General features: G+C 43.2%; 1 protein-coding gene across 1 annotated transcript in view; it reads left to right on the forward strand.

Moving 5' to 3' along the window:
- The first annotated feature begins 3261 nt into the window (after positions 1 to 3261).
- Positions 3262 to 15300, forward strand: part of PSMF1 (proteasome inhibitor subunit 1) — a 36191-nt gene continuing 24152 nt past the window's right edge. The window contains exons 1-3 of the mRNA XM_036244672.1: positions 3262 to 3523; positions 10134 to 10286; positions 11601 to 11683. Coding sequence (XP_036100565.1) covers positions 3395 to 3523; positions 10134 to 10286; positions 11601 to 11683 — 365 coding nt within the window. The 5' untranslated portion in view covers positions 3262 to 3394. The remainder of the gene's footprint in view (positions 3524 to 10133; positions 10287 to 11600; positions 11684 to 15300) is intronic.

A 15300-nucleotide genomic window follows, 5' to 3' on the forward strand; every position in this document is an offset into this window, starting at 1 on the left:
ACAGTCCACATTAGGGGTGCACCTCGAGGGCCCGGCTGGGGTGATCAGGGAGGCTGTGCCACTGGATCCTACAGGACACCTACAACAATAGGTCACCCTACAAAACCTAGGAGACATAGAAATTCTACTGAATACATAGAAATAACCACAAGGAAGCAGCCAAAATGAGGAGCCAAAGAAACTCCAGGAAAAGAATTAAACAAAATGGAGATAAGCAATCAATCAGATGCAGAATTCAAAACACAGGTTATAAGGTTGCTCAAGGAACTTGCTGAGACATTCAAGGAACTTAGTGAGAACTTAAAGGAACTTAAGGAGACCTCCAAGGAACTTGGTGAGAACATCAACATCAAAAAGGACAAGTCAGAAATGAAGGATGCGCTAACTGAAATAAAAAAATAATCAGTAGTAGAGTAGGCAAAGCCAAGAAGCAAACCATTGATTTGGAATATAAGGAAGCAAAAAACACCCAACCAGAACAGCAAAAAGAAAAAAGAATCCAAAAAAATGAGGATCGTGTAAGGAGCCTCTGGGACAACTTCAAGCGTGCCAACATTCACATCATAGGGGTGCCAGAGGAGAAGAGAGAGAACAAGAGATTAAAAACCTATTTGAGCCCTGGCCAGTTTGGCTCAGCGGTTAGAGCGTCGGCCTGCGGTCTGGAGAGACCCGGGTTCGGTTCCCGCTAAGGGCACGTACTTCGGTTGCAGTTTGTCCCCGGCCCTGGTTGGTCGTGCGGGTGGCAGCCACTCGATGTGTCCCTTCACGTCGATGTTTCTCTCTCTCTCCCTTCCTCTCTCTCCCTCCCACTCTATCTGTACAAAAAATGGAAAAATATCCTCGGGTGAGGATAAAAAAAAAAAAAAAAAGGAAAAAAAAAAAAAAAACTATTTGAAACAATGACAGAAAACTTCCCTAACCTGGTGAAGGAAACAGACATACAAGTCCAGGAAGCACAGAGAGTCCCAAACAAGATGAACCCAAAGAGGTTCACACCAAGACACATACATCATAAAAATGCCTAAGGTTAAATACAAAGAGAGAATCTTAAAAGCAGCAAGAGAAAAGCAGTTCGTTATCTACAAAGCAGCTCCCATAAGACTGTCAGCTGAATTTCTTAAAAGAAACTTTGCAGGCCAGAAAGGAGTGGCAAGAGATATTCAAGGTGATGAAAAGCAACGACGTGCAGCCAAGATTACTGTATCCTGCAAAGCTATCATTTATAATCAATGGACATATCAAGAGTTTCCCAGACAAGAAAAAGCTAAAGGAGTTCATCACCACCAAACCAATATTATATGAAATGTTGAAGGGTCTTCTTGAAGGAGAAGAAGAACAAAAATATGAACAATAAAATTGCAATTAATACATATCTATCAACAATTGAATCTACAAACAAAGTAAGCAAGCAGAACAGAAACAGACTTGTAGATATAGAGAACTTTTTGTTGCTTGCCAGATGGGTGGGGCTGGGAGACGGGTGAAAAAGATGAAGGAATTAAGAAGTACAAATTGGTTGTTAGACTAATGAACCTCAAAGGGAAGGGGGAAGGGAAGGCAGAATGAGATAAACCAAAGAACTTCTATGCATATTAGCATAACCAATGGACACCGACAATTGTGTGGGGAAGGCAGGGAGGGGGTAGAATTGGGGAGGAGGGGGTCAATGGGGAAAAAAGGGGGGGGATATCTGTAATACATTCAACAATAAAGATGAGTTAAAAATTTAAAAAAAAAATTTTAATAAAGCAGGGTAAGGGGTTAGAGTGGAGGAGGTTGTTTTGGATGGGTGTCAGGGAAGCCCTCTGCTGAGGCTAGTGAGGGGTGAGAGGAGTCACTTAAGAGGAAAGAATGAACCATGCAGATGTTTGGAGAAAGAGGACTCCAGGCAGCGACAGCAGAACATGCAAAGGCCTGTAGAACAGAACATGTGAAAGAGAGAGACCAGATAGGAAGCTACTGAAAGAATTCAAGTATGAGAGGCTAGAAGCTCAGACCAGGGTGGAGGCAGTCAGACTCAGAATATATTTTGAGGGTAAAGTCGAGTAGCTTTGCTCTTGGATCAAATGTGGGTGTGCGAGAAGATAGGAGTCAAGGTTATTGCAGCCAAGAATGTAGGCGATGAGGGGAGAATTAGAGGAAATAATGTAAAAGAGGTAAGGAATGAGGGAGGGGTGGGAGTGCAGACCACATACAGGTTCCTGCAAACCAAGTGGAGGACTTGACTTTTTCTTTGAGTATGATGGGAGCCCTGGGAAGGTTTGAACAGAGGATGGATGTGACCTGGCATATGTTCTCACAATGTCTAGTTGCAGATTGTAGAACAAACTTTAGGGCGGCAGAGACGGAGCAGGGCAGTTCAGAGGCTGGTGTAGGCATCGGAATGAGAGATGATAATGGCTTGCAGCAAAGTGCCAATCCGGACGGGAAGCTGGATTTCAAGAAACCTGTTGAGGAAATAATAAGTGGTAGAAATCATGAAGGAGACAGGCAAATAAACAATTGAATTTGGTAGTGGGTCAGGAACTCCAGCTCCGCAGCGGGCAGCTGTGTCTTCTTGGGGGAAGTGGCCTCAATTCTCTGAGCTGGTTATGTCATCTGCAGAATGGGGGTGATAATGGAACATATCTCATAGACTTGTTAGGATGATATAAACGCCTTGGCACGGGATTTAGCACACGATAAACATTTAATAAACGGTATCCTAGGAGCCAAACAGCTAAGTTCCAGTACCATCTCTGCCACTCAGTGGCTGCGTCATTTTGGTCAAATGTAACCCTCTGTGCTTCTATTTCCCCAACTGTAAAGTGGGGCTATCATGAATACCAATCTTATAAGGTTGGATCGTGAAGAGTTAATAAATGAATAGAAGTAGTAAAGCATTTCAAACAATGTGGCACGTGGCAAGAACTGAATAAGAGCCAATTATTGTTATGAATATATTTTAGCTATATTTCATAACATCCTCCCCCACTAGCATACGCCCACCCTATTCCGCGGATGGGAAGTGAGTGGCTCAGAATAAGGTGGCCCCTTCCTCAAGGGCGCAACACCCTGCCTGTGGCGGTCCTCTTGCAGCCGGGAAGATCAGGACTTCAGCTTCGAAGGACCTGCCCCCAGGGGCCACGCCCCGCCCCGTCCGCGCGCTGCCTGGCGGAACCTCTACGTGTCGCGCTCAGGTTTCCAGCCCGGGCGCGCTCGCGCAGCTGCACCGCTCTTTAGAGCTACTTCCGGCGGCCGCGCCCCCCACCACAGGCGTCTCCATTTTGGCCGTGGGTGGAGAGACAGCTGGACGAGTGGATTATCGGTGCAGAGTCATCAGTACTCGGAGGGCCAAGTGGGCTCACCGTACTCTCTCACTTCCTTTCTCTGCCCGCAGAAGCCAGGGGCGCGCATGGCGGGCTTGGAGGTGCTGTTCGCGTCGGCGGCGCCGGCGATCACCTGTGCGCAGGACGCGCTGGTCTGCTTCCTGCACTGGGAAGTGGTGACGCACGGCTACTACGTCTTGGGTACGGGCGACCAGGTACGCCACGGAGCCGGCTCGGAGCTGGGTGGAGGGGCTAAGGTGTCTTCTGCCCAAACCCATAGTACCTGGTCCAGAGCACCTCACCTGCCCCTCTCCCAAGTCTGGGACCTGGGGTTCATGACACCAGCAGTATAGTCTGCGGGTTGGGGAGATGCTCTACTGCCCCACTCAGCCCAAAGCCCCTCACAACACTCCTGGCACGTAATTGGAAACCCAAGGTCAAAGACTTGCGTTCAGCACAGCCTGGCAGTCTCAGAGGCCAGGATCGGGTGGACCTGGTACCAAGACGGGTGTCGCTCCCCTGCGCACTCCTCACCTACCAGTAGTGTCCACTAAGCTCCTTCCCACACAGTTGGGGCGAGGGGACTGTATTCAGTATGGCCCTCATACTGTACTGGATCCTCCACTAAATAACTGGATCCAAGCACCGGTGTAGGGGTGAGCTTTGATCTAGTCAGCCCAAATCTAGGGCCCTTTCTTCACTCCTCAGCACGGGCCCAGAGAACTCACACACCCCTCATCCTTTGCAAACCGCTCACCGCTTCGTCCCTAATTCAGGCTCTGGAAAACCAGCACCTCACACACGTACACACATACACGCGGTTGTAAGGGCCAGGTGTGGTTTCCTCCCCACAGGCTGTCCCCACAGGACTAGCCCCTCCAGCTCTCCCATCCTCAGGTGCTGCCTTTGGGGGCCTTGTTGTTATCCCCACAGAGCCCTAGAACTTCTGGACCCAGCCTACCTCACTAATTCTTTGCTGTAGCATTCTCCCATATTCCCTGCCCCTTTATTTTCCTTCTACTCTACCAGAGAAAATACCTTCCCTGCCATGCTTCCCAAACACACACACTCAGAACTCAAAGCCTGCTCCTCGCTGTTACTCTCTTCTCACTCTCAGAACCTAGACCAGTTCTGGGGAGCAGGGCACCTCACCCCTTGCATCTAACGGTGAATTTTTAACCTTACTCTCATTTCTGACTGCTTCAGTTCTCAAGCTCGCTAATCCTTTTTTAGTTTCTCAGTTGTACATCCAGAGCTCTGGGCTGTTCCTCTCCAGCACAGAGCTTTAAGGATCCTCCCTCAAAGATTGTTTATACATCCTGAGCACTTAGAGCCAGGTCCTTCACCATATTTCTGGCTGCCCCATTCCTGTCCCTTAGAACTAGTGACCAAAACCACCACACCCCTCTTACATGGGTCTGCCCACAGGTATCAGAATCTCAAGAACTGTGATGGGTTCCTCCCTCCCCCAGACCTGAAGTTTGTCACTGGGACACCCATTACACACTTAGCATCCTTTATCCCCAAACTCTAGGCTTACACATACTTCATTCCTCATGTGGACTCTAGGACTGGAGATAAAGCTAGAAAAGAAGTGCCAGTCTTACACACACACACACACACACACACACACAGAGCAGGAACTATTTCTCCCTCCGATTGCCTCTTCCTGGCTTGCATTTCAGACCTTGGGACATGGTAGAGACAGAGTCCACACTCACTAGTGTCAGGTTTCCCCTTTCAGTGTAGTCTCTCCCCAAAAGAAACTTTTTGTCTCCTCATCTGTCCCACTCCAGCTTTCTAATCTTTAACAGCTCTTTCACTTGCCCCAATCATTTCATTCCGTTTTTCCTGAGAACTTCTCCCAGGAAGCTGTGTGTGGTATGATGCAGGGAACAGTGGGATGAGAGGGGAGTTAAGACTTGGTCCTGACCTTGGAGCTCCCCCATCAGCCCCCAGCTCCCCTCACCCCTTGCCTTGTCTTTCAGATCTAACATTGTCTGCCCTGCCTTCTGCCCTCCTCATGTACCTCACTCTCCTTATTTACTTCCAGCTAGCTACTGCTATACTGCTACTGTCAGAAGCTCTCTCCCCAGGATCAGTTTTTTTGTTACCGAGGGCCTGTGAGACTCCCTTCCTTTCTCCCTATGCCACAAGTACACATCAACACTGCAGATCTGCTCCCCCCTCTTATCCTCTCTCATATCCTGTCAGCCACTCTGATCACGTTGACAGCTCAGAGACGTTAGTTTGTATAGATTATTGCCTCCTTCCTCCCAGCATCATCCCCTTGCCATATGCAGTGGGCCCCCAGATTTTCAGGTGAAATGTGCAGAAAGAGTATGATCTCATTTTAATACTAGTTTAAAAAATAAATAAATAAATAAATAAATAAATAAAAGATCCTTAACTAATTCTCAAAGGTCCATCTAGTTCCACTCTGTTCATGGTGCCATGTGCTAAGTTCATGCAGAAAATGGTGCTGGCTCCACACATCATAGGGGAGGCCAGGGAGAGTGGGAATGAGGGTTTCGTAAGGTATTGCCCACTCTTCATATGACTATCCCAGTGCTAAATAATGCATGCTGTTTGCGGGGATGGGTATTTGTATTCCACACTAGAGTGTATTTTTGCTGCTCTTGGCCCTTTTTAAGTGCCATTGGAGCTCAGGTTGCACGTGTCCTCTCACTTCTGCTGAGTCTACTTTCATTCAGAGTTGAAGCCCTTTGGAGGGCATCTTTCCTATTAATTTATTTAAGAGAGGGTTTTATTTTCTGGCCTGGGATCAGAAGACTCAGCAACCAGTAGTGTCTGCCAAGCTCAGAGGATGTGTATGTTGCCTCTCCAGCTACTCCTGCTCCCCACCCTTCTGGGAGTGATAAAAGAGAGAGGAAGGTCCCAAAGTGTGTATGCACTTGATTATATAATATATTGGAAGTTAAATAAAAAGCAAAATTGTCTCCTTTTTTCTCTGGTTTTGTCTCCTTTGGCACCAGGGAATTGTGTATGTAAAACTTGATTAGGAGAGCAATGAATTCATTGGCTTCAATAAAAAGCCAATATTTGAATTTGGATTTCTTTCTTGAAGTCAGCACCATGCCTCCTGAGAACTTTACAGCTATGTCAAGTGGTTTAGGTGGCAAGGGAATAGAAATGGCCATAGACTTCAGTTAGAGAATTTTGTTTTCTGTTGTGGGAATCTAAGGATATGATGACAGTGAGAAAATGCCCAAAATGATTTGTTTGAGTTTCTTTGGGTGCATGTTAGCCCAGAAACACTGAGATGAACTCAAGACCAGTAAAGAATGCTTCTAGCCCCAGGAGTTTGCCTAGCAGGGGGTGGGGAACATCTGGCCCTCGAAATCAATACCAGCTGACATCACACGCCTCACCAAATTAGCCTGACCAAATATATCAGGCTAATTTTTAAGTTGATGATTTTGTATGGCCCACAAATGACATAAATATGGCCCTTGGCAGAAAAAGGGTTTCCTTCCTTTGTCCTCTTCCAGAGGATAGCTGTATTTACTTTCTTGGGACCAGTCTGGTGGACCTGGCTGGGAAAAATCTTCTCCAGCCATACCCTGGGCAACCAGAAGCTCTGACTGCCAAATCCAGCTCTGTGCCTGACTTACAATGACTTGGGGCAATTTTCAGGCCCTGTCAGTCCTTACTTAGGTTTTTTATCCAAGGAGTTAAACCACACAGCTGCACCTTGGCTACTTTCCAGTTGTAGCTGTCTGGAAGGCCTGATATTTAATGTCAGGGCCTAGAGGACAGTTGAATGCCAAGCTTGTACTGATATCACCGAGGCCAGTCCCTCTCTTCCCACTGGTTCTTTCCATATCAAAGCAGCCCTTGGGCTGAGGAACATTGGTTCCATTGCAGTGAGAGGCATCAGCCTCACTTGGCCCTAGAATTTTTTATTCTGGAAGCCAGAGGTTATGGGATATTGAGCAGACTGAATTATCTATATTTCAAGAAAAAGTTTTGATGGATTGCTATAGATGGAGGATGTAAGTTCAAAGGCCTCTAACAGAACAGCAAGCAGGCATATTATCAAATTCTTGGCTTCCAAAATAAGCCTTAAATCCACAATGCAAAACATGTTACAGGAAATGTACCCAGTTAGAATGGAGAGTTTCTCTTTCTCACTTAGCAAGTGGTTTGATTAGTTTCACTCTCATTTCTCTGCTTCAGGCCTTTGAGTTTCATTGTCATGCAGCCAGGTTTTAAACCATGTCAATTTTAATATCTTGACTTTTATTTGGGACCTCTTCCCTCATTGGATTCCTGGGTACCAGGGGTGGCCAAAGAGGAGAGCCCCTAATTCTCTACTCTTGGCCTCTGGCTCTCCTTGGGGTGTGTAAGGCCTGTGTTACTGGACCTTTGTCTTTTGCTCTGTTCTCTATCTTTGATCCTATTCTGTCGCACTATAGTCTCACGAACACAGATCTTCCCAGTCCACTTTCTCCATGTTTAGTCATATAAATATGCATCCATGAAAAGAAGTAGATTTTTTGTGTGTTTTTAAAAACGGTTACATAAATGTCACCAGCTATAAGTCTCATTGTTTTTTCTTTTCTTTATCGTATTTTTTTCCTTTTATCTATAATGCTACAATTAGATCTAGTTTGTTCCTTCTCACTGTTATATTGTGTTCCTCTGTGAGCATATTTTTCTTTTCACCTCCACTTTGGTGATGAAGATTCTCTGTCAGTCCCCCAGGCCTCTGTGCACAGGGTTTCCTCCAGGAGTGGAGGTTTGGGGTCACAGCGTGTCAGCTCACCTCATTGCACTGAATACTGCTAGACTCCCCTCCAGAGAGGTTGTAAGAGTTTAAGTACCACCAGCAAGCGGTGTCTGGAGGTTTCCCATTCTCTTCACACCCACACAAACACCTGGCAAAAAATAGAAATATGGAAAATAAGCAGTCTGATGGTTGTAACCTGGTATCTCATTATCTCAACCTGTGCTTCTCTGAGTGCTAGTCAAGTTGTACAACCCTTTATACACTGTTAGCTGCTTTTTTGCTTGTTCATATCTTTTGCTGGTTTTTCAAGTGGGTTCACAACTTTTCATTTTCCAAGCATTTCCTTTATGTGCTTATTATTAATTATTTTCATTTGTAGCCATGGCAAATATCTCATCCTAGCCTGTGACTGCCTATTAACTTTGTAGTGTCTCTTGTTGAAGAGAAGATTTAAATTATGAATAGTCTCAAAGACAGAACTTTTTTTCTTTTGTCAGTCTTGTTTAAGAAATCTTTCCCCAGCCCTGGCCAGTTTGGCTCAGCGGTTAGAGTGTCAGCCTGCGGTCTGGAGAGACCCGGGTTCGGTTCCCGCTAAGGGCACGTACCTTGGTTGCAGTTTGTCCCCGGCCCTGGTTGGTCGTGCGGGTGGCAGCCACTCAATGTGTCCCTTCACGTCGATGTTTTTCTCTCTCTCTCTCTCCCTTCCTTTCTCTCCCTCCCACTCTATCTGTACAAAAAATGGAAAAATATCCTCGGGTGAGGATAAAAAAAAAAAAAGAAATCTTTCCCCACCTGGAAATCACTATATTAGTTCTTACTATAGAAACAGTTTGAGAGCTATTTTTCAAACTTTAGTGTATAAAAGGAAAGTCTTAAAATTGCTAAAGAAAAGAGAGAAAGACATCACAACTCAGTGATGCATTTTTATACCCACCAGGTTGGCAAAAATATTTAAATTGGACAATAGCAGTGTTGCTGACTACATGGAATAACAGGAAATCTTTTACATTGCTGATTGTAATGTAAATCAATTACACTTTATCTTATAAATTAAAAGTCCTTCCCCGAGAAATACTGTACAGGAATTTATCCATATGTGTGCTAGGAGGTATATATAGGAATGTTCATAACAGTCTTTATAATAGCTAAACAGATTAACTGTATACACTCCAATTATCTACCAACAAGTCAGAGTGTAACTGTATCATATTCATACAGTGGTATGCTATATACCTGTGAACTGTAGAGCAATAGAATGCTAGATAGTGAATCAACTATGGTTAAATGCATTGACATGGTTGAATCTTCAAGAAACTATCGAATGAAAAAGGCAAGTGATGCAATTTATATAAAACTGAAAAACATTTGAAATAGTTTATTTTTAGGGTTGTGTGTATAGTAATACAACTATGAGGAAAAGCAAAGAAATGTTTTGGAAATACAGAGTAGTAATTACTCATGAGGGACAGGGAGAAAGCTTCATTAGGGTACACTATTCGAGGCATTAGCAGTATTGGCGATATTCTATTTCATAAGCTGGTGGTAGATACCTAGGTGTCCATTTTATAATTCTCTTTTTATTTTGTACATATGCTACATTTCATATGTGTATGAAAATTATTCATAATTTTTGTTAAACCACTACAGTAGTCTGGAGAGGGGTGCCTTAGAGTCTGTATTTTTAGTCAACACTTTGATGATCCTGTTGTAGATGGCCCACGTTCCGAACTTTGAAAAACACTACCTTAGAATTTCACAGTGTCCCTTGAGATGATGGGTCTCATTCTTAGCAGGGAGATGCCGAGGAGATTATTATTGAAACAAGGTTGCAGATTCTTGGCAGGTTCCTGGGCTGTATGACAAAGGCAGTCAGAGACGAGAGAGGAGCAAGAGTGCAAGTCCAGAGACCTGGGACTCAGACCTGACTTGCTGGGGGGCCTTGGACATTTTATTTCTCCTGACCTCCATACCCTCACCTGTGAAGTAAGGGGTAGGATTAGATCGTAAGGTCCTTTACAGCTCTTGTGTTCTGAGGCCATGACCTTCTCCTCTCAACCTTGGTGTCATCTCAGCCGGGTCCCCGTGATAAGAAATCAGAACTGCTGCCTGCCGAGTGGAACAGCAATAAAGACCTGTATGCTCTCCGGTATGAGTCGAAGGATGGGTCCAGAAAGCTCCTTGTGAAGGCTGTCACTGTGGAGAACAGCATGATCATCAATGTGCTGGTGAGTCTCTGAGGCATGGAGGGGTCTGCTGCTGGGAGTGGATGTTGGGAACCCCTTTCTGAGACTCCTTTAACTGTATGGATGAAGAGCCCTAAATGTTTGTGAAGCCTTTACCTAGTGATCCTACTTCTGGAACTTTATCCTGAGGCAAGAACCCTAAATATAGGAAAGCTTTGTGTGCAAAGATTTTTACCACCTGGTATTGGGGGTGGGACTTATCATCACAGAGGAATGGATAAATAAATTAAGATAAATCCATTCACTGACAGCTTGGGAGGAAAAAACTGTAGCCCCTCGGGGATACTTTTATTTCTTTAGCTAAGACTGGCTCTCTGCTGCCTTGGAGCCTTTACCCTCTTGTTTTCTGTGCCGGAAAGCTCTTCGCCTCCACTGTGGGTGCCTCACATGCACACCCCTTCATCCTTTCTTTATCCAGGCCTACTCCCTCTCATTTTCCACTTCCTCAAAAAGCTCAATCCTGACTACCTGCTCTCACCTGTCAGAAAAATCTAAATTGTGCCTCTGCTTCATCATTGCGTTTTCCTGCCTGGTGCCACAGTGTGCCATTATGTACTGATTTATGTTTTGGGTTAATGTTTGTATTCTGTCCCTGGACAGTGAGCACCACGAGGACAGTGGTTTTCTTTTTGTTAGTTTTGTACTGGCTGTCTGTATGTGTTCACAGAAAAGTATTACACAGTCTGTGTTGTACGGCCCCTGACTTCTTTCACTCAGTATGTTTGGGAGGTCATTTACTATGCTGTATTCCATAATACCGTGTTTTATTTATCCCTTTCCCTTTTGCTGAACATTTAGATCTTGTATCAGACAAGGTTCTCAGTTACAAACAACAAAATCCCTTCAGGCTAGTTTAAACAGATTGGGTTTATTAAAGAATTGGGATAGCTCATTGAATTGTTAGAAGGACTGAAAACAGGTTCAGATCTGGGCTCCAGGACAGTGCCCAGAACCATGACATGGAAACCACTGCTACTGTCACCACACTGGCCAGTACTGCCAGCCCTGGTGCTCCTTCTCATGGGCCACTGATGCTGTGACCCCTCCTTAGCAAGATGTCTGTCTCTTGCTCAGCCTGCTCCCCAATGTCGCCCACCTCCAAGTCGAAGTTGTGCATCCATTTGGCACCTCAGTGCCCAAGCTGCAGAAGAGCCTAGGAAGTAGGTTTTCTGGGCTCTGCCTCAGAAGAACAATATTCCTATATCAGATAAGTCCCCAGGCATTTGAAGGGTATTTTCTTTGTTACAAATAGTCCTTATCTATGTCTCTGTCTCTCACTTTTAATTTTTTTTCTAGGAATATTGCTCACAGCAAGTGTCAGACTTGACCCTCAACTTGGATGATTATATCGATTCAGAACACCTGGTTGACTTCCACAGGTACTTCTCTAAGTGATAGATAGCTTTCCCTGGGAAAAAGAGCCAGTGGCCAGATGTAAGGGATGGAATGGAGGTATCCAGAGAATTAAGGAAGGTTAACAGAAGGATCTTTCACTTCTGAGCACAGTCACTTCTCAGTTCTCTTTTCCTGTTTTTAATTTATTTGAAGAGAGGACTCAGATGGGAAATACTGTGTGAAATAAAATCATGCAGTCAAGAGTCCACAAATGCTGTAGTGGCTATGGGGTAGTGATGGGGCTGGGCCAAGGGGTTCACCCAGAGTAAGCTCCTGGGAAAAGGTGTTCCTAACAGGTTTCCACTCTACCCCCAACTTTTATTTTAATCCTTACCTGAGGATATGCTTTTTCATTTCTTCACAAGAGAGTGGAAGGGATAGGGAGAGAGAAATATCAATTGGTTGCCTCATGCACACGCCCGACTGGGGATCAAACCCAAAACCTGGGTATCTGCCCTGACCAGGAATCAAACCTGTGACCCTTCAGTGCAAGGGACAGTACACTAACCACTGAACAACACCGACCAGGGCCGAACTTTATTTAATAGACTACTTTTAGAGCACATTTAGGTTCACAGCAAAATTGAGCAGCAAGTACAGAATTCCTGTGTACCTCCTGCTCCCCCAACACACACGCACACGACAACCTCCTTCACTGTCAGCATTCCTCACTAAAATGGTGCATTTTTAAAAAAATGAATGAACCTATACCGATGTACATTATCAACCAAATTCCATAGTCTACTTTAGAGTTCACTCTTGGTGTGGTGGTGGTGGAGTATGTTTAGGTTTTTAAGAAACTGCCAAACTGTCTTCCAAAGTGGCTGCACCATTTTGCATTCCCACCAGCAGTGAGTGAGAGTTCCTCTTGTTCCACATCCTTGTCAGCATTTGTTGGTATTAGGGGTTCAGATTTTGGCCATTTTAATAGAGGTATAAGGGTATTTCATTATTTTAATTTGCAGTTCCCTAATAACATGATGTCAAACATCTTTTCATATGCTTATTTGTCATCTGTATATCTTCTTTGGTGAGGATATTGTTTTGGTCTAAGGCTCATTTTTTAATTGTTTTCTTATTGTTGGGCTATAGGAGTTTTTTTGTATATTTTGGATAACAGTCCTATATCATACAGTTTATGTTTTGCCAATATTTATTCTAGTCTTGCTTGTCCTCTCATTCTATTGACTTTTTATTCTGAAATTTGCAACCCTACAGAAAAGATGGTTGCAAAAAGATTACATTGAACGCCTGCCCATGTACCCATCACCTAGATTGACCAATTTTTTTTAACATTTTGCCATACTTGCTTAATTTTTATGTTTTTTTATTCTAGAACCATCTGAGAATTATTTCAAGACTTTATGAACCTTAACTCCTAAATAGTTTAGCATCTATCTCATTAAAAGGGTATTCTCCTATGTAACCTTAATACAGTTGTCACACTTAAGAACTGTAACATTGATACATTAGTGTCATTTAATACATAGCTCATTTTCAGATTTCTCTAGTCATCACAGCAGTTTCTTTTTTAGATAGCTAGTCTTTAGGTTTGGGTTTGAGGTGTGTTTTTTTGTTGTTTTTTTTTCCTTATCCAAGATTACACATTGCATTTATTTTCATGTCTCTTTAATTACCTTTAACCTAGAACAGTTTCTTAGAAACTTTTTGTGTGTAACATTGATATTTTTGAAGATTTGGGGTCAGTTGTTGTATAGAATGTTCAGATTTCTTTCCTCAAGATTGGATTTATCAGATTGTTTCCTCATCATTTGATGTAGGGTGAACATTTTTGACAACACTACGTAGGTGAGGCTGTGTTCTCAGTGTTTCACATCAGGCATGTGATATCTGTGTCACAGCTGATTTTGTTCAATTTGATCGCTTGATTATGACAGTATCTTCCAGCTTTCTCTACAGTAAAGGAGTCTGTTTCCCTTGTGTTTAACAAGTGATCTGTGGGATTGTATCAGCAGACTGTGAATAATCTGCTTCCCAATGGCCTTTCACCCTGTGGTTTTAGCATCTATTGATGATTCTTGCCTGAATTGATTATTATTGTGATGATTATAAAACAATAATTTGTTTATTATTCTTTTTACATTTATTAGTTAGCATTTTTTAAAAGATTTTTTATTCTTTTTGTCCCCTTTATTTTTAATTTGTAATTATCAGTATAGACTTACGGATTCTTTTTTATTCAGTTATAGTCCATTTCTGTCATCCTTTGAATGCTCAAGTTGTTCAGAGTTGACCAGTAGGAACCCCTTCAAGCTGCTTCCTTTGTCCTTTTCACATGTCCTCATCCTTCTTTGAGTATTTTTATACTTTCTGGCACAATAAGATGTTCTAGTCCCATCTTGCACTTCCTTGTCCCGATTTGAAATTAGTCGTTTTTCTAAGGAACCATGATTTCTCTTTGTAGGGAATATTATTTAAAAATAAAAGTCTGCACCCTGAGGGTGTTCGTTAAAACTGAAAATGTCATTGCTTCCAGGCCTTTTCAGAGAATAGAGCCAGGAAATTTTTTCCTTAAAGTTTGTTTTTCTCAAATTTCACACTGACACTTTTACTTTTTATCTAACTCCATGGGATTCTTATTCTCTTATTCCATCCTTGTATCTCCCTTCTGCCGTGAGAACTCTGATGCCCAGCACCATCAATATATTTACTTATTTGTTTGATCCTAAAATACACACAAATAGTTTCTAAACTGCTACATCAGTACCTACTAAGAACAAATCTAAGTAAAATTTCAAATATGACTTCTTCCCAGGTCTTTGGTCCTTTGTGTGTGTCCCACTGAGGATGTATATAGTCAAGAGTATTATGTTGGAAAGGTACTTAGGTTAATGCTTGTTTTTCCAGTGTAATGAAATTATCTGTTTGATATATAATTTGCCCAATTTATTTCCACTTGATTCCATTTTAGGGACTTTCCCCCCATCTTCATTGACCTCCTTGGGGTTTTGGAGGAAGCCTGGCATCACTATAAATGCATAGTTGTCAGAACTGTCTCGAGATCCTGTTGCATTTAGTTTTATTTAATCAACAATAAGCACTCTACTCCTCTCAGACTTCCAGGCCTCCTACCTCCATCATTCTGGCCACCCCTCTGCTTCCTTCCTTCTTCCATGCAACCTCTATGTGAGGAGAGCCCAACTTCCACTCCTGCTTGCCACCTCCAGTTGATTTCACATACAGCAGTCAGCAGTCAGGCCAGCCTTTTTTTTTTTTTTTCTTTTTTTTTGCATAAACCACATTTTTTAATTGATTAATTAATTAATTTTTGTTACAGATGTTTCTCCTTTTTTCCCCCAGACACCCACCTCCCAATCCTTCTCCACCCCCCACAGCATTGTAGTCTGTGTCCATTGGTTATGCATATAAGTTATTTGGTTTATCCCTTTCCTCCCCCCACCCACCCCTCTCCTTTGAGGTTTGTCAATCTGAAACCTACTCCTTTCTGTGTCTCTGGGTCTATTTTATTCATCAGCTTATTTTGTTCATTATATTCCACAAATAAATGAGATCTTTTTCTGATTGGCTTATTTCACTTAGCATAATACTCTCCAGGTCCCTCCATGTCATCTCAAAAGAC

Source organism: Molossus molossus, unplaced genomic scaffold (genome assembly GCF_014108415.1).
Source record: "Molossus molossus isolate mMolMol1 unplaced genomic scaffold, mMolMol1.p scaffold_m16_p_6, whole genome shotgun sequence".
Lineage (NCBI taxonomy): Eukaryota > Metazoa > Chordata > Mammalia > Chiroptera > Molossidae > Molossus > Molossus molossus.